This window comes from Hemicordylus capensis, chromosome 2 (genome assembly GCF_027244095.1).
Source record: "Hemicordylus capensis ecotype Gifberg chromosome 2, rHemCap1.1.pri, whole genome shotgun sequence".
NCBI lineage: Eukaryota > Metazoa > Chordata > Lepidosauria > Squamata > Cordylidae > Hemicordylus > Hemicordylus capensis.
Window position 1 is genome coordinate 277,176,906 of NC_069658.1, and position 19,068 is coordinate 277,195,973.

Consider the following 19,068-nt stretch of genomic DNA (forward strand, 5'->3'; position numbering starts at 1 on the left):
ATGACCCAAAACACACAGCTAAAAGCTCCCAAGAACGGCTAAGAACAAAACATTGTACTATTCTATGTGGCCTTCTAGAGCCCTGATTTGAATCCTATCGAACATCTATGGAAAGAATTGAAACATGCAGTATGGAGAAGGCACCCTTCAAACCTGACACAGCTGGAGCAGTTTGCTCAGGAAGAGTGGGCCAAACTATCTGTTGACAGGTGCAGAAGTCTCACTGAGAGCTGCAGGAATTGCTTGTTTGCATTGATTGCATCTAAAGGTTGTGCAACAACATAAGGATCCCATCATTTTTGTCTATGCCATTTTCATTGGTGTTATTATTTGAAATATTCTGTTGCCTCAAAACTCTAAAGCAAAGTCTGATTTTTGTTAAATGCAGAATAAACAATGATGGGTGCCAATTATGTTTGTCAGTTTCAAGTTATTTCACAGACAATTGTGGGTTCTTCTTTTTTCGTGGAGGGGTACCAGTATGTAGTTACATTTTATAGATATATTTACATTTATATCTATACATTTTATATATATGGGTAAATTGGAGCAGGTACAGTGTAATGGAGAGAAGGGGCTGTTTCTAGTTCTATCTATATTAAAGAAGCATGGGAGAAAAGTCCGCTTGGAAGTTATACCAAGTGGACTAGGGTACAAAAGGGTATCAGAAAGTAACTGCTTTTACAGCCACCTTACAGCCATCTCTTTGTGAAACAAACGTGAAACAAAAAGAGCAACAACGTGTGGAAGAATATTTTGTTGCTCATTTGTTTTTCAAATATATGAATAATGTTTCAAGGACTATCACAGAGGCATGGTATGAATTATTTTAGCAAGGGGAAAGGGCTTCACACACAAAGTATACTTTAAAATGCAGGCTACCCTAGGCCAAGGAGAGAGGGTGGAATGTAATTTACTAGGCTTGTGCCCGAAACGTTTCGGCGGCCATTGAAAAGGCCGCCGAAACGTTTCGGGTGTCGGGGCAGATTCGGTGATTCGGCGCCGGCGGGGGTAGGGCTTTAAGGGCGGGGGAGAGTGTACTCACCCCCCCGCCGCGTTTCCCCCGCCGGCGCTCTCCGAATTTGAAGCCCCTCGGGGTGGCAGCGTTCCTCCTTGCCACCCCGTTTGCCCCCTCGGCCGGAAGTGGCCGGAAGTTCCGAGCGCGCGTGCGCCCGTCGTGCGCGCGTGCTCGGAACTTCCGGCCACTTCCGGCCGAGGGGGCAAACGGGGCGGCAAGGAGGAACGCTGCCGCCCCGAGGGGCTTCAAATTCGGAGAGCGCCGGCGGGGGAAACGCAGCGGGGGGGGGTGAGTACACTCTCCCCCACCCTTAAAGCCCTACCCCCGCCGGCGCCGATAAATATCGTGCACATCCCTATAATTTACCAACAGATAAGTATATATTTATATTATATTATATTATATAAGTATATATTTATAAGCTTTATTATAATAATAATGTTTTCATGTCTTTACAAATGCATATGTGCTTTCACTGGAAGTTAAGGACAAATCTATTCTTAAAACAGGAGAAACCCTATGGACTGTCTCCTTCACTTACCACTGATTCCGTAATTCCCTTGGCAGCGTTATGGACCATGTCTAATTTCATTAACCTCCCCATAAAGCTAACACTCAGCTGCAAAATATTTTAAAAACCCAATCCTCTTTTTAACCAAATTCCCACTGGATATTCCTTTGATGATATTGCTTTAATTTTTATTCCAAAAATTTGCTAGCACCCCTGTGACTTTAAAAGCTGCCTGTGCTGCAAATACATTAGTTCACCTGGGTGAGAGAGAAGAAAATGCTTTGGCACATTAAAATCACTGCTTTTATGCAAAGTAAAGGTTTCAATTATTTATTTAAAATAGGATACGATTCCACACAGTGGAAGTGAGCAGGAACCTACCATCCAGAAAGGGATGTCTTCAGCATATAATTTGATAGCATTATTGGTTTAATGAGGTACAAATCTTTTAAAATGTTAATTCTATTAACATCACGATTTCAGTAACAGAGCTACAAATTGGTTCTACCACAATCTCAGTATTTTGCAATTAACAGGGAGAGCATACATCTATGTGCTATAAAATTGTGAGCAGATCCACGTTATATTATTGTCCTAAATCAGTTTTTATTTCCTGTGTAGGGTTTAAAGAAAACAAAGAAACCAATCAACAAACAAACCCAAAACAAATCTGTGAATAAAACTTAAGTTAAATATAGACTGACTCAATTCTTTTGTCCATTGTACCCCTATTAGATAGAAAAATTAAAATGTGTTAAAACAACAAAAGCTTTGGAAACTAAGGTTACAAAACACTGAGTTTACTAGCAGAAAAAAAAATCTCTTATATATCTAATCTAAAATAATCTAATCTAATCCAATCCAATCCATCTGAGACTAATGTGGGAGAGGTGCAGGGTTCCCTCTAACAGGGGTTCCCAGATGTTGTTGACAACAACTCCCATAATCTGCAGCCAAAGGCTATTGCAAGTGGGGATGCTGCAATACAAAAGATGTTGTAGTGAACAACATCTGGAAATCCCTCTTAGAGGGAACACTGGAGAGGTGTGGTAAGAAGTTTTTAACCATGTTGAGAAAGTTATATATCCTACCAACCTGCACTGAAATCTAATCAAACTTCTGTAAAGGCAAAATATGGACTTTTTTTGTGCTTCTACGTGCACAAAAAGGAATTCTGCGGTCCCCCATTCCAAAAGCAGCCACATGCTTCTACTAAGGTCCAAACTAGATGCAAAGTGGGAGATTCATAAGCAATATTTTCCTGCAGGTTTTTAAAAATAAATTATTTTAAAATCTACAAATCAGTCATGTGGGGCTGCTAATTCAATCGAGGATATGATATGGGGGAAAGTGCACTTAATATCTCTCCTCCTGTATCATTTCCCCAATCTAAATCATGTCGATCCACCCCTGCCAAGCTGCTATTAGCCCCATGGGATGAAAAGACATATTTCTTCCACACGTTGCCAAGCTAACAACAGCTTTGGGGGAAAGGCTTTAAATTGGTAGCCTCCTGTGGCTTTTTTGAAATAAACAATAATAAATCACTAGATATCCCAATTATGGATCTCCTATGTCACATCTATGGATTATGTAAACCAAGTTGTATTTTTTAAAAATGAAAGATGAGTTATACATGTTTTAAAATAAATGCATCATATCTAATTGTTCCTTAAACTGCTCTCAGGTGGAAGAATTCAGGGGTGGTCTTCAAGAGAGTGGAAGAAGATCTGCTTTCAATAAAACAAAGACAAGTGCTACACTGCATGAACAGAAGCCCATAAACACTCAAGGGAGTCTTTGGATCCCAGTCTTCAGTCATCATCTCTAAAACCTATGAATGAAATTCATAAAAAGATCCCCCGAAAACATCAATTCAAAGGAAACTTCCATGAAATGTGCCCTCACAAAAAAAAAAAAAAAAAAAAAGCAAGCTGCTCAACTGAAGAGATAATGGATTCTTTGGTTTTATAAGGCTTGGCCAGTCCTTATATAGGGACTGGTCTTGAGGGCCAGGTTACAATGTTCAGGCAAGCTGGTGGAATTGTAGCTTAGGTGTCTTCACCCAACCACAAAGCTGAGCCTCCAGGCTCACAGACAAAATAGAGCATGACTGGTGGCGGAAGTAAGATGCCAGAATGTTATTACAATGATTCCTGGTGTGGTGGAGTTGTGGTAAAGCTCAACAGTTTTGGAAACAAATTCATATGGAAATTGAACAAATTTTAGAAGTTAAGATTCCCTTTCTTCCAGAAAATTTTCTTTTAAGTATGATAAACTCTTATATTCCTGCCAAATTAAATGAATTGTGTTTATATATGATTACAGTGGCTAGGATTATACATGCTTCTAATTGGCGTATTTTGGAAATCCCTTCCTTAAATGACTGGTTTTTGAAAGTGTGGGACTATGCTTCAGTTTCAAAAGTCTTGGCTTATGTACATGGTATATCTACTGAATCATTCATGTCTGTCTGGGAACCCTTTATAAATTATAATATCCGTTATGGTCAAACTTTGTTCCCATTTTCTGGATTTGACTTATACTGTTCTCGATATGTAACTTACAAGAAGCTGATCAGATTTTACAGCTTTAAGAGTCTGAATTTCTTTTGCTTTGTCTTGTTCTAGATATCTTTTATTTACTGATGTAATTAATTAGAAAAATGAGGTGTTTCATTATGAAAAATGATTGGGCCCTACCGTGCTCCGCGAGTCTCATGGCATCCAGCAATCCCGCCCCCCAGTCCCAAATGGAAAATTCATTTTTCTGATGAAATGAGCCACAAAATGCCTCCTGTGGACAAAATGGTGGCTGGAAATGACCTCCATGGTCATTTTCAGCCTTCTGGGGAGCACAGATTGTTGGGTTTTAACCCTTTCATATCCGCAGATAATTGCGTAGGGTGCCTTTTTGTGGGCCGCGAATATGCGAAACCGCGATTACCGGAACCGTGTATAGCAAGGTCCACCTGTATTGAATCAGACCATTGATCCATCCAGCTCAGCATTGTCAACACCGGCTGGCAGCAGTTCTCCAGTGTTTCAGACAGGAGTCACTCCTTGCCCTAACTTCAAATGATGGAGATTGAACCTGGGACTTGCTACTTGCAAAGGATACACTCTATCACTGAGGTACAGACCCTCCCCTTTGAAATCACTTTCACTGCACCTCCCCCAGCACTTTACAAATGATATTAATTATATGCAACTTTAAACAAGAAAATCTTTCCTAGTCTTCATGATGAATTTAATTTAATCAAGTTATCCAACAGTATATTAAGTGAATAACCATTTGTATGGAGGCTGTGATCCAAATAACTATTTCTGGCATGTCCAGCAGTTTTTTTGAATTTGTCATTCGTGCAGCAGATTCCCATGCTTTATCACAAATTGCTTTTGAAATTTCCCTCAATTTCGAATAAGGAATACATTGGTGTTTGTAAAGCAAGCATGACTTGTCTCCTTAGCTAAGTAGGGTCCACCCTGGTTACATATGAAAGGGAGACTAAGTGTGAGCACTGTAAGATATTCCTCTCAGGGATGGAGCCACTCTGGGAAGCGCAGAAGGTTCCAAGTTCCCTCCTTGGCTTCTCCAAGATAGGGCTGAGAGAGATTCATGCCTGCAACCTTGGAGAAGCCACTGCCAGCCTGTGTAGACAATACTGAGCTAGATAGACCAATGGTCTGACTCAGTATATGGCAGCTTCCTATGTTCTTTGTGAATGTAGAATTAGTCATACAGTTCTTTGAGCCTATGCTGAATCTTTATAATGTGAAGAGGTTTTTGCTCACCAAAACATGCAATGTTTCCATCGAGGCCTATGTACTTTAAGTCGTATTGGGCAGCTTCATTTTCTATTGGCTCGTTCTCAGATTTGTCATCCATGGCAAATATCTCTTTTTGCCTGAACTCAGCATTGTCATCAAAGTTTATCTTGGCATCAAAACACACAACTAAATGAAAGAGAAACAAAATCAGTATATTATAGACATTGCATGGTTATTGAATGAAATAAAGCAGAGTTGTATAATTTTTAAACTATTTAGAATTGAGAGGGGTCATTCTTCTACAGTGAGAAATAATGCAAGTTCTGTGAAATTAAACAGGTTTTTCCATTGGCCTAAGGAACACATCAGAACTAAATGTGCCAGAACTCTAGAGGATGTCAGAGTCTGCCCAGGATGCATCAGATCTCAAACACCTATACACCAAATAATACAATGGAAACAGAAACAGAAAATGGAAACTAATCTGAACAGTCTCTGTGATTAACATATTGACACAACAATGGTTAGTTGTATTTAATCAGTTACAAACCTCTAATTACAGGTTACTTACCTGCAACGTTGGTTCTTTTAGTGGTCATCTGTCCGTTTATACATATGGGCTATGCGCCTGTGCAGAGGCCTCATCGAAATCTATCAAGCTCAATTCTCCTGCTTTGGGCGGGAACCCCACCCCAGTTGCTATATATGCGACTGCGCCACTCCTCATCCCCTCGGTCACCAAGTCCAGCTTCAGTAAACCCCGCGGGGAGGATGGGAGGGTGTGTAAAAGGACAGATGACCACTAGAAGAACCAACGTTACAGGTGAGTGACCTGTAGTTCTTCGATGTGGTCTCTGTCTTTTACACATATGGATGCATAACAAGCTAGCACCCAAGGAGGAGGGAAGACACAGAAACAACAAGTAATCTGTCGGAAATCTTCTTTATTTCAGAACCATCACATTAACTGAAAATGGACCACAGGACACTCCTGCCAAATACAGCGTCATTTCGAGCTCTAACATCAATAGCATAATGCTGAATAAACAAATGGGGCGAAGCCCAAGTAGCGGCTTGACAGATAGTGTCCAACGGGACAGCTCGATCGAAGGCCACAGAGGCCGCTACAGACCGAACTGAACAGTAGCAGGCAACTGTTTGTGAGCTAACTGATAACAGAGTTCAATAGTGGAAACTATCCAACGGGATAATGACTGGGCCGACACCTGAAGACTCTTAGGTGGACCATCATATACGACAAACAAGGAGGGAGTCTTCCTCCACTCTGCTGACCTTTGGACATAGAATGACAAAGCTCTTCAAATGTCCAGACAGTGCAACCTCCTTTCCACATCTGAAGGATTTGGAAAAAATACTGGTAAGGTGAGTGGTGATGAATGGTGAAACAGGGACACCACCTTGGGCAGAAACTGTATATCGGGCCTGAGAACCACCTTGTCCTTATGGAACTGAAAACTCTCAGTGCCCTCAACTCGCTCACCCTCCTGGCGGAGGTCACAGTCATCAAAAAGGCAACCTTCCAGGTCAATGAGCCCCTGGTGGCGCAGTGGTAAAACTGCCGCCCTGTAACCAGAAGGTTGCAAGTTCGATCCTGACCAGGGGCTCAAGGTTGACTCAGCCTTCCATCCTTCCGAGGTCGGTAAAATGAGTACCCAGAATGTTGGGGGCAATATGCTAAATCATTGTAAACCGCTTAGAGAGCTCCGGCTATAGAGCGGTATATAAATGTAAGTGCTATTGCTATTGCTATTGCTAATAGCCGTGGATCAATGGAGGCCAATGGCTTGAAGGGTGGCCTTAGCAAGCCCACCAAGACCAGAGAGATCCCAGGCTGGCGCCATTACAGGATCATCTGGGAACATGTGTGACAGGCGCTTCAGAAAACCTTTTACCACCAGGTCCTTAAACCAGGAAGCCTGGGTTGTAGGGGAACATGCCACAACAGCAGCCAAATGCACCTTAAGTGAGGAGAGTGTCAACCCTGACTCCTTAAGAGCCATCAGAAAGTTGCATATATCCTGCACAGAAGGGTTACAGGCATCAAACCCATGCAACGACACAAAGAAACAGAAACGAGTCCATTTATGATTGTATGCCTTTTGAGTGGACTGTTTTACGAGAGGTCACCAGAACCTCCCTTAACCTCAAGGGGAAACCGGCAGGACCTTCCACGCTATCAAATGGAAGGTCCGAGGGTCTGGGTGGAGTACTCTCCCCATCTCTTGGGATAGCAGGTTTGGTAGAACCAGTAGACGTAGTCAGTTCTCTGCCAGTCATCTCAGGAATGGAAACCAATACCTTCTGGGCAATCAGGATTGCCCTGGCCCGATCCCCTTTTAGTCTGTGCAGGACCCTCATCAAGAGGGTAAGCGGGGAAAACACATACAGTAGAGAGCCTGTCCAAGACAGGACAAAGGCATCCCCTAGAGACCCAAAGGCATCCCCTAGAGACCCAAAGGCATCCCCTAGAGACCCAAAGGCATCCCCTAGAGACCCTTCGCCATCCCCTCCCCTGGAGCAGTACCTAGCGCACTGTGCATTGTCCTGGGAAGCAAAAAGGTCCAGTGTCGAGAATCCCCACCTGACAGATATGTCCCTGAGAACTCCCCCGTTCAATTCCCACTCGTGGGAAACCACTGCCATCCTGCTCAGGGAGTCTGCCTGAATATTCAGGGAGCCCTGTATATGAACAGCGTGGGGCAACAACGCATGCACTATGCACCAATGCCAGAGGTCTAGAGCCAGAAACGGGAGGCTTCTGGAAGACATGCCACCCCGCCGATTGATGTAGGCTTTTGCCATCGTATTGTCTGTCTGTATTGTTAGAGCCTGGCCCCTGAGCACCAGCAGAACTCCTTAAGAGCACTGAAAGTTGCCAATAATTGATGTGATGTGACTTCTCCCTTGGGATCCAGTGACTGCTCAGGCGAAGCCCTTGCAGGTAAGCTCCCCAACCGAGCTCAGATGCATCTGTAGTGATCACCAAACGGGGTCTGGGAGACTGGAAGGGAGCGCCAATCCTCAGATTATGGAACTCAATCCACCACCCTGCCACCATTCATACCCCGCGAGGAGGTATATGCTTTATATGGCCTGGATCCTGCAGGGGATCGAATACATCCAAAAACCATTTCTGGATGGCGGGCATATGGAGGTGCGCTAGGGGCAGGACATAAGTGGTGGCTGCCATGTGGCCCAGCAGGTGCTGTACTGATCTCATGGACTGTGGGCTTCTCACAAGGAAGGTCAGGACCAGCCTTCTGAGCACCTCTATGCAGGTCTCTGGAAAGAAAACTCTCTCCATGGCCATATCGAATATGAGCCCTATGAACTGAATACTGTGGGCCAGTTCCAACTGTGACTTTTTGAAACTTGACACCCCAGGTCCTACAGGGTATCTATGACCAAATCCAGCGCCTCAGGACCTCCTGTCTGGTGATCGCCAGGATAAGCCAACTGTCTAAGTAAGGCAGCACCTGCAACCCCTTCTCTTGTAGGAACACCGCCACCAGGGCCAGACATTTTGTAAATACCCTCGGCGCCACTGTAAGGCCAAACCGCAAGGCTTTGAACTGGTAGGTCATCTCTTTTATCTGAAGGTGCAGGAAGCGCCGATGTTGCAGGCGAATCGAGACATGATAATATGTGTCTTTTAAGTACCAGGAATAAAATCCCAGGCTGTCCGGTTTGGTGATTTCTTCAATCGCATCCTTTGATAGGAGCTTGGCGACTTCCTGGTCAAACTCCCGAGTGTACGGGGTAGTCACCACCGCGGACACAGGTGGTGTACCTAGAAACTCCAGGGTGTTCCCCAGATGCACTATCGTAAGGACTCACTGGTCTGTAGTTACCTTGTCCGAGTTCTCCAAAAATGGGGCCAGGCAGGTCCAGAAGTGTCCTGAGTCATTGCTCCTTTGGGTACAGTACCAGGCGCTGCTTCTGGACCTACTGATTGCTAGGCTGGGGGCTCAGCCTGCATCAGGGCTGGAATTTGTTGTTCCAAAAGGAATACCCCAAAGGGGAAACATGTTGAGACGGAGCTCTCTGAGGCTGGTAAGGTGACCATTTGGCCGACTTCTGTGGCTTAGAGTTCGAGGGCGTGTAGGACACTGAATGAGCCATGCTTTTCAACTTCTGCACCTTTTGCAATGTTTCATCTGTTTGCTCGGCAAACAGACGGGAGCCCTCAAAGGGCAAGTCCTCCACTCTGGTATGGGCCTCATAGTTTAGGCCAGATGACCGCAGCCAAGCATGCCGCTGAAGGGCCACGGATGTAGCCATCACTTTAGTGGCGCACTCCATTGAGTGCCTTGCAGAGTACAGTTCTTGTCTGGCCACTTGAACAGCTTCTCGGAAAAATGCCTTTGCTGGATCCCTCTTGTCCTGTGGCAGGTGGTCAAGAAATGGGCTCACTCTCTCCCACAGAAAGAGATTATAACCCGTGTTGTAGGCTTGATAGTTAGCCACAAGCAGGTGGAGGGCGGAAGCTGAGTAAAGTCTTCTCCTGAAGGAGTCCAATTTCCAGCCCTCCTTGTCACCAGGCGCCGATTGGTCATGACCTCTGGTCTTCTGTAACAACGCTTCCACCACGATAAGAGCTGGGTACAGGATGGTTCTTTAGGAATGCTGTGTCGTCCTGCACTTGCACCCGGTAGAAGTATTCCAGGCACTGGTTGGGTTGGGAGAGGGTAGCTGGCTTCTGCCAGTGACCCTTCAGAATGCTAAGCAATGCTGAGTTGAGAGGTAGAGCACTTAGTACATTGGCCTCTGAGTCAATCAAGCTGAATAATGGATCCAGCTCTCCCTTCTGCTGGGTATCAAGATTGACGCCCAGAGCCGAAGCCATACGGGCCACATACACTGAGTAAAGCTTGAAGGCTTCTGTTGGGGAAACTGGCTTTGAGTCTGATTGGATATCAAGCGGGGACGATCCATGAGAAGCACAGTCTAACCCTTGGGAGCTGTCATCACCCTCCCCATCAGACTCTGGGGGAGCCAAAGAGTCCTGAGTAATTGGGGTTGAAGCCTCCAGGGAGACCACTTTGACTGGAGCCTCATCCGGTACCGAGGCTGGCAAATCAGCTGGCAGTGCTGGAGATGGTGTTGCAGCTTGTTGCAACACTGGCCCCACAGGGGTTAGATTGTGTTCCTCCGTCCGGTCCCGTGGAGAACAATGTGGAGAGCAGGAGTGCGACCTCCCTTCAGAGTGTGATGGGGGTCCACACCAACTTCCCGTTGCACTGCAGGAACCATACGAGGGGACTTCCACATTACAAGAGTTGTATCGAGGCCTGCCATAGTCAGAGTAGTCCGCTTGATAGACTCCAGGGTACCGACTGTTGGAGTTCACATCCCGGTGCCAAGCGTTATAGACTGGTTCTACTGCAACCAAGGGAGAACGGTGTTCCATCACCCGGTAGCGATCCGAGTATGTAGACTCACGTCAATCCAAATGTCTATAATCGGCAGAGCGGTCCTCCGATCCCCAGTTATCAGCACGATCCCAAACTGGAACATATTCCAGGGGCTCCCGAATGGGCGAACAGTGATCACGGGAGTAGATCCCTCTGTCCGAAGATGCGTAGCCCTGTTCCTCAGATGCCACCGAATGCCCCGGGCTGGAACGAAGCCTAGCGGGCACCAAATTCAGGCAGTCCTTCTCCAGAAAAAGTGGTCTAACCACGACCATCGACCTTGACGCTGCCCGATCCTGATTATCTTTAGACTTCTTCACTGTTGGGATCTCAGGAGGAAGAGTGGACAAGGCTGACCTCTTCTTGGGTATCGGGGGAAGATGTTGCCCCACCGGCAGGTCACGTTGCACCTTAGATGTCTTCTTTTTCTTTTTGGGTGCCAGAGTCCCCGAAGCTGGAGATTACTTCGGTACCGTGACCATAGGACTATGCGGAGAGCACTCTGCCACCACAGGATCAATTACTGTTGTCCAAGTTACCGATACCAGTACTGAGCTTACATTCTCGGTCTCCACTACAGCGGGTGCCAGGTGATCAGATGCCACAGACAAAACCATTTTTACCATGCATTTCAAAGCCAAGGCTTCTGAAGATTGGAGAGCTAGATCCCACAGGGCTGAGCTCAAGCGAGAAGCTCTATTTTTGTGAAGCTGTTTCATGAATTTCTGGCAATGCAGACAGGTCTTGACTATGTGGGCTTCCCCCAAACACAAGAGACAATCGGAGTAAGTATCGGGGGGAGGGATTCTGGCTCTGCACCGGACACAATTCTTGAAGTTGGTAGTGCCTGGCATGCATACCAAAGGCCGGCAGGCCACCATGCTCCAACCCATCCAGGATCAGAGCAAGAAGAAAAGCTGAGAAACAAAAATGCCAAAGAAAAAATGCTAACTACATGAAGAAAGTGAATCAAATAGAACAAGAAGGAAAGGAAGCAAGGAGAAACCAGCAATAGAATAGAGACTTCTACTCGCCATTGAGCTGCAGACTCCACAATGTGCACTGAAGTGCAGACAACGAAAGACTCGAGGGCATAAGAAGAGGCGCAGCCGCATATAGTGGCTGGGGGAGGGGTTCCTGCCCAAAGCAGGAGAATGAGCTTGTTAGATTCTGATGAGGTCTCTGTGCAGGTGCAATGTGCATATGTGTAAAAGACAGAGACCATGTTGAAGAATTATTGCAACTCTAGTTTACATTATAATGTGTTTCTAGGTTTCAAGTAATCATCTTCATATTTCCTGCACACACACTCCCCCCCGCCACACACACACATACAATCAGCATGTCAGAAGAAAACAAGAAAAAATCAATAGTATAAAAAGCTTTATACATCATCCATGGAAAGTGAAATGATCAAGTCCTATGTATTAAATCCCATGGATTTCAGGGGGTGAGATTTAAGCACATGCACAACTTTTCCAATGAATCATTGGGACTTACTTTGGCGGGATCATGTTAAATGTGTAGGTAAAAACCATCTCAGAGTTCATAAAAATGAATCAGAGGCTAAATGAATGTTTCCTTGCATGATGTAAGAACCACGAATGCAATTAGGATTATGTATTATCCACCGAGTTCAAATATCTTTGGTGTTTTGTACACTGAAGTGTTCCCCTTCAGACTCTATTGTGTACAGTACTGGTGCATTTTACCATTACCTGACATTTCCACTGGTAATTTTGAATAAGGACTGTGTGGTCAAGCTCTTCATAGTCTTGCTTGGGAGTTAACCATACTGAATCATTTGGTTCAGTACCGTAAAGGTGCAAACTTGTCTCCTATTCAACGCTGATTCCAGATCTTTTGTAAAGCAAGTTAATTATGATCAGTCCTTACACAGACTGTGGTTTGAATGTCACTGAAATTATGCCTTATATGATGACTATTAGTGTGACAAGTGTGGCTGGCAATCATGTTCATTTACTTGCTGCTACTGATTTATTGTTTTACTGTTAATTATTTTGATTGTATTTTCAGTTTCATATTGCCTTTACATATTGTTAGCAGCCATGAGCATTTTATGGAGAATGGATATAGCATTGACAAACACAGCTACACAGGAAGGTGCCTTACACTGAGTCAGACCATTGATCCATCTAATTCTCTATTGTTTATTATGACTGGCAGCAGTTCTCCAGGGTTTCCGACAGGAGCCTTTTCCTGTCCCACCAGGAGATACCAGGGATTGATCTTAGGATCTTCTACATGCAGATCAGATGCTCTATCACTGGGTGTCATGGCCCAGACCTCTGAGTCAGAAGAGTGAGAGGAAGAGCGGGAGGATTTGGTTGGGAGAGCAGGATCAGAAGCACAGCAGGAGGATTTGGCTGTGAGAACAGACTCTGAAGCTGAGGTGGAATGGCAGCAGACAGGGGGATGTGAACAGCTGGCAGAGATAAGGGCTGAGGAGACTGATCAGGAGGAAGCTGGAATTTCACCTGTGTTAAGAAGATGTCTCAAGAGAAAGGCTCAGTGGGAGACACGCAGGTGTAAGATCTCGCGGGAGAGGGAATAGAAATGCTGAGTCAGGACAGCCTGATTGGCTGCCGGTTAAGTCGAGCCCTACAATGAGCCCCTGGTGGTGCAGTGGTAAAACTGCCGCCCTGTAACCAGAAGGTTACAAGTTTGATCCTGACCAGGGGCTCAAGGCTGACTCAGCCTTCCATCCTTCCGAGGTCGGTAAAATGAGTACCCAGAATGTTGGGGGCAATATGCTAAAATAATTGTAAACCGCTTAGAGAGCTTCGGCTATAGAGCGATATATAAATGTTAGTGCTATTGCTATTGCTACATCAAGCAAACGCAGTTCCTGAGACGGTACTGTCAGCAACATTGCCTTCTGCAGACAGTGTTCCCTGTGCTTTCAACCTTTCTTGTTTCAGCCTGTCCTTGTTCTGTTCCTTCCTTGCGCCTTTATTTCAGTTATTGCTCAGATATCGTAAAGTGGGGTACCTAGTTTAGTTTCGAGGGGACTTAATTTTGTTTCTACTACTTTATCTTTGAGAATCATCCTTCGCTTTCATCCATGCAGCTAAGCTGCTACTTTCTTATCTACAGAATTTCTATCTTGACTCACAGAAGTGGAGCTGGAGGGACCATAAATCCTGTCAGGTCAGCCGTGCCAACATATTTACAACACTGGGCTATGGCCCTACATCTTGGCTGTCCAGGTTGTGCCATGTCACTTCCTGCACTGCCTACTTGGTTACAGCTTGCCGTTTGCTTCCTAATGGAAAGCAAACCATTAGCAAATTGCAAACAATCAGCAACAACCACAACAGTAAGAGAAACAGCAAATACTATAGGATGTTTGCACATAGCTGGCAAAACTCTGATGAAGATCCTGTGCTTGGTTATGCAACTTAGCATATATATCGATGAGCCTTTTGTTGACAACCCAGCAGCTTTGGAGTGTTCATTCTAGAAAAACCCTGTCAGCATTGAAGACTACAAATGTTCAGGAATCACTGCCAGGATTTGTTATTTACACAGGCATTTTAGGGATGTATTAGAACATTTGAACTTCCAGTCATTTTGTAATGGTTTCATTGGTTTATTTTATTTATTTGGCACATTTTAATACTACCTCATATGCAAGTCCCTGGGTGGGTCACAATCTAAAATTGTGTTTTGATTATCAATTTTCATGCATTTAATTATTCATTCATTCATTCATTCGATTTCTATGCTCTTTGTCTTAAATTTTGCTTGCTGCCAAGAGTGGATTGCAGGCAGGCAGAATACTAGTTGTTCAAACAAAATAAAATAAATATAATTTAAAATCTCTAAAGACCAATCCTAACAACCGGAGTTTATACCCTTAATATCCGCAAATAATACTCCAGAACTGACAGGCCATCAGATTTCTTATGTTCTTTTGAAGCATAGTTTTTTGTTAGAATTAATATTTTTTATAGTTGTAATATTTTAACCTTTTTATCTTGTTTTAATTTGTATTGTTTTGTTGTGAACCACCCAGAGACATCAGTTCTGGGTGGTAAATAAATGTACTAAATAAATGAATAACAAATCCTGAAGTAAGGCTTATGAAAGCTATGCAGCAAAATCACAAAGCCAATTTCATTGCAAAGCGCTCTCTCTCTCTCTCTCTCTCTCTCTCTCTCTCACACACACACACACACACACACACACACACACACTCTTTCTCTCTCACACACACATGGAAACGTAGCTTTTCAAGAAATCAAAGAATTGTGCAATGGTTAGAAATCATGGCTAACCATTCGTAGAGTATAGTTAGTAGTCAGATTCAAACCCCCACTCAGTCATGAAGCTCACTGAGTAGTTTTGGGCCTGTCACCGTCTCTCAGCCTATCCAAGATCCTTGGAAGAAAGGCAGAACAAAATGTAAAAAAAAAAAAAGTTTGCCAGAAGTTGGATTTTCTCAAGTTGCACACCGGTTCTTTGACTTCAAACAAGTGAAGGATCCAAAGCCTTCAAACTCAAGATTTTTTTTTTTTAAAATCCTAAAATTATTTAGTGCCTAGCTGGCATTATCTAAACATTAGCTCTTCTACAGGCATTTGACTACCTGCAGCTTCCCAGCTGGCATAGAGGTATGTCCCAGGTAACTCAAAATATGACAATATCTTGAAAGCCCAAGAGGATTTTGAGTGAAAGATTTAAAGACCGCATGAATGCACAGCCTTCAATCTGCCATTCAAAAGCTAGTGACAAAATAGCATCTCTAGGAAGGAGTGCATGTACTTTCTGTATGATACATGCATACAATGTACACATGGCACTATCGTGGAGGTGCTAGCATTGTCATTAGTTTTTTGGGTGACAAATTTCAAGGGCAGTAAATTTGGGATGACTTCACCATAACTGATTCCCATTTTGCCATCTGGAAATGCTCTCCTCGTTCACTGAAAAGCCTGCCTTGATTAGAAGAAGCCCCTCATATACACGGGAACATCATAGCTATGACAACTCTACCTGTGTTTCAAGGTTCCTGTGGCTCCCAGAAGATTGACTCCAACTTTGGCAACTGACTTCTTGCACTGATGTCAGAAAACTGACCTGCCATGCTTCACCCATATGCATGCCTGTGCCACTGACAGCTTACAAACCTTTCTAATGTCTACTGAAATCTCATTTCTACAGAATAGTCATGCTTAACAAGGGTGATATGGTGTACAAATAGCAGGGAGAAAATCACACCTATTAATATTTATAAAATAGTTTCCACCATCAAAAGCACGTGGTTACATGCATGATAGATTATACAAAAGATTTTTTCTTCTGAACAAATATCAAAGCAAGTTCCAGCACTTATAGTCACAGAGTGTGTTTTGTTGTTTTGATTAGTGTCATAGTGCTGCAAATTCCATAGCTTATGTAAGGGGAGGGAGAGGGGGATAGCTGAAGGTCACCTATGGTCCTTTGCTATTCTACATTCTGTTCTATTGCCAATGCAATAGCTATGGTCACTGAAGAAAAACATTTCAATAATGATTTTAAATATAAAGTATGAACTTTGAGAAGCTATATGGAGGAGATTTTCAGAGGCTCTTCCCATGATCTAGAATCTTCTGGAGAGTCAGAAAGCTCAAGGTATTTGTAAGGTGAAAAATGGGAAGGGAAGCAATATGTTTAATGCTAGGCAGACATTAATAAATACAAGATAAGATGCAACACAGAATAATAGAGTCTGAGGGGGTCATGAAGGCCATCTAGTCAACTTTCTGCTAGATGCATGAAATCCAGAGTTACAGAATCCCCAATAGTTGGCTGTCCAGCCTCTACTTGAAAAGATCCTACAAAAGAGCCTATTGTCAAATTCCTCTTACTATTAAGCATATTCTAATCCAACTCTACCCACTGTAAGTTAAGCCCATTAAATTTGTTCTCTGGGGCAGCAGAGGGGGAAAAAAAATCCTCGCCCTTTTTGCCTGACACTCCTTCAGGTATTTTAAGAATGCTATCATGTCCCCTCAGCCCACTCGTCTTCTCTTCTCCATACCAAGTTCCTTCAAACATACCAAATTCTTTTAAATTTTCCTCACACAGATCCTTGACCATCTTCACTATTTCCCTCTAAATCTGTTCCAATAGGTCTACTTTCTTTATTGGTGCAATGTTGTTACTATTGCAAGAATACATTCTTTAGCACTGAAACTCCTCATCAGGCCTGTTCAGGGGCCTCTGTCTCAAAGAGTGTCCATTCTCCTTTCACCATAAGGGTAAGTGAATGACTGCAAATTCCAAACATATCATGTAGGAAAACTTTCAGGTTACACAAAACTCTTTATCAGGTCACAAAAAATGACATTATCATCTCTCCGTGTATGTCTTTATTTGATTTTGAGTCCAGGGTAAGCATGGGCTTAATTTAGCTGTATGGTCGTATTGATGTTTTCACATGTATATTCATTCTCACTAGCACACCCTGAGCCCAAGGGAAAAGATGGGCTTCTAAACGTAAAATGAAATAATCATGATCATAAGATTGTAGCTGCCTTCTCAGAATAGCAAAGTATAGGCCCATCAAAAATCTTGCAATAGAAAACACAGCCAGCGCAACAACTCTAACATCTCAGCATAGCAGTTCTAGTTTTAGATTCCTCTAAAATCTATATCCAAGCATAGCTTCCAAATCTCTCTTTTCCTTTCAATGATATTACAATTACATTTGCAGCAGAGGCTGATAGCAAATACCAAACTAGAAAAACTGACTTTTTGTAATGAAAACCCCCCAATTTGGGACAGTATTTTTATCAATAAAGGTGAGGTAAAGTGTGCTGTCAAGTCGATCTTAACTCCTGGTGCCCACAGAGCCATGTGGTTGTCTTTGGTAGAATACAGGAGGTGTTTACCATTGCCTCCCCCTGTGCAGTATGAGATGATGCCTTTCAGCATCTTCCTATATCACTGCTGTCCAATATAGTACCAGCAGTGATTTGAACCGGCAACCTTCTGCTTGTTAGTCAAGCAAGATATATGTTAATAGTATATGTCTCACAGAAGTCATGGAAAAGGCCTTTCCACCTAAAGATTCCACTCTACTTGTCCATTTACATGCTGGAATTTTATGCAACTTACTGCCACAAGATGGCCATTAGCTTAGAGGGTCAAATACATGAAGGAGAGGTCTATCAATGGCTATTAAAAATAACAATATGAACCTCCATGTTCAAAAGCAATGTGCCACTGCATACCAAATGCTTGGTAGCAAAAGCTTGAGAGAGCTGTTGCCTTCAAGTTTTGCTTGTGGGTTTGTAGAAGCATCAGACTTGCTATTGTGTGAAAACAGGATGCTGGACTGGATAGGTCTGATTTAGCATTTATGTTCTTAGGAAGAAAATTTGTTCTTAAGATGAAATTTGAACAATTTACCCACACTAAAAAAGAGAGAGAGAGAGAGGTCAGTGGTGTCTTGCCCTAGAACAACAGGCCCAGAAGTGCCAAAACAGTGCAGGAGATCCACTTAAGGAAGCAGTCTTCTACACAGATTCCCCCTTGCTAGATTAGAAACCATATATATAGGGCCTCTGTCAGTTTTGAACAAAGGTGCAAATGTACATAGCCCCATGCCCGCTCCATACTAGGGGCAAGATGAGGCAGCTGCCTCAGGCAGCAGATTACTGGGGTGCCCGCAGGGTGGCAAAATGCCCATGCCACCACTGCTGGAGCAGCTCTTTGATCTCTGTTGCAAATGTAGTTTGAAAGAAGCATAGGGAGAGAAGAGGAGGCTGCTGCTCTTCTCATCATGCATTTTTAAAGTTTACAAGGTTTGGTTTTGAAATCCCACCCCACCCCCTGCAAGGAATGTGGAGCAAGTCAGCATTTTGTCCCTTGCTTCAGGCGTCACAGGACATACACATTCATTGCTCCAGGCTTCAAACCAAACGCAACACAACTTTACATGGCTATTTTGACTGTGGCCAAGATTCTGCAATAATCAATGTTCACTGATAGATAAAAGAAAGGTAAAAGAGCACAAGGATTGCTGAAATCTCACTTGCAGTCACACACTGAAAAGGTCAGCTGAAGTAAACAGAACTGCTGACATGTAACTAAGGACAATAATCCAGCTTTAATTTCTATGCAGCTAGTATCTCTCTCCAGAATCAAACTGTAAGGTATGGTGTGATAATTCAGAAATAATATAACATTCATATAATGTTGCTAGTGCTTCAAATGCCATAGGGATTTGGGGGGGGGGGGCGTTTAGGGGAAAAACCGCTCCTGCATTGAGGCAGCATTTATAAAATTTTGGTCATTAATCATTTCCCCCCATAATTCAGTTTA

The 19,068-nt window shown here is 43.6% G+C and overlaps 1 protein-coding gene across 2 annotated transcripts in view; it reads right to left on the reverse strand.

The window, feature by feature from the left end:
* The window catches only part of SUCLG2 (succinate-CoA ligase GDP-forming subunit beta), a 322,226-nt gene that overhangs the window by 96,560 nt on the left and 206,598 nt on the right, over positions 1 to 19,068 (reverse strand). For both annotated transcript variants that reach the window (XM_053299291.1, XM_053299290.1), the window contains one exon: positions 5,324 to 5,485. In XM_053299291.1, coding sequence (XP_053155266.1) covers positions 5,324 to 5,485 — 162 coding nt within the window. The remainder of the gene's footprint in view (positions 1 to 5,323; positions 5,486 to 19,068) is intronic.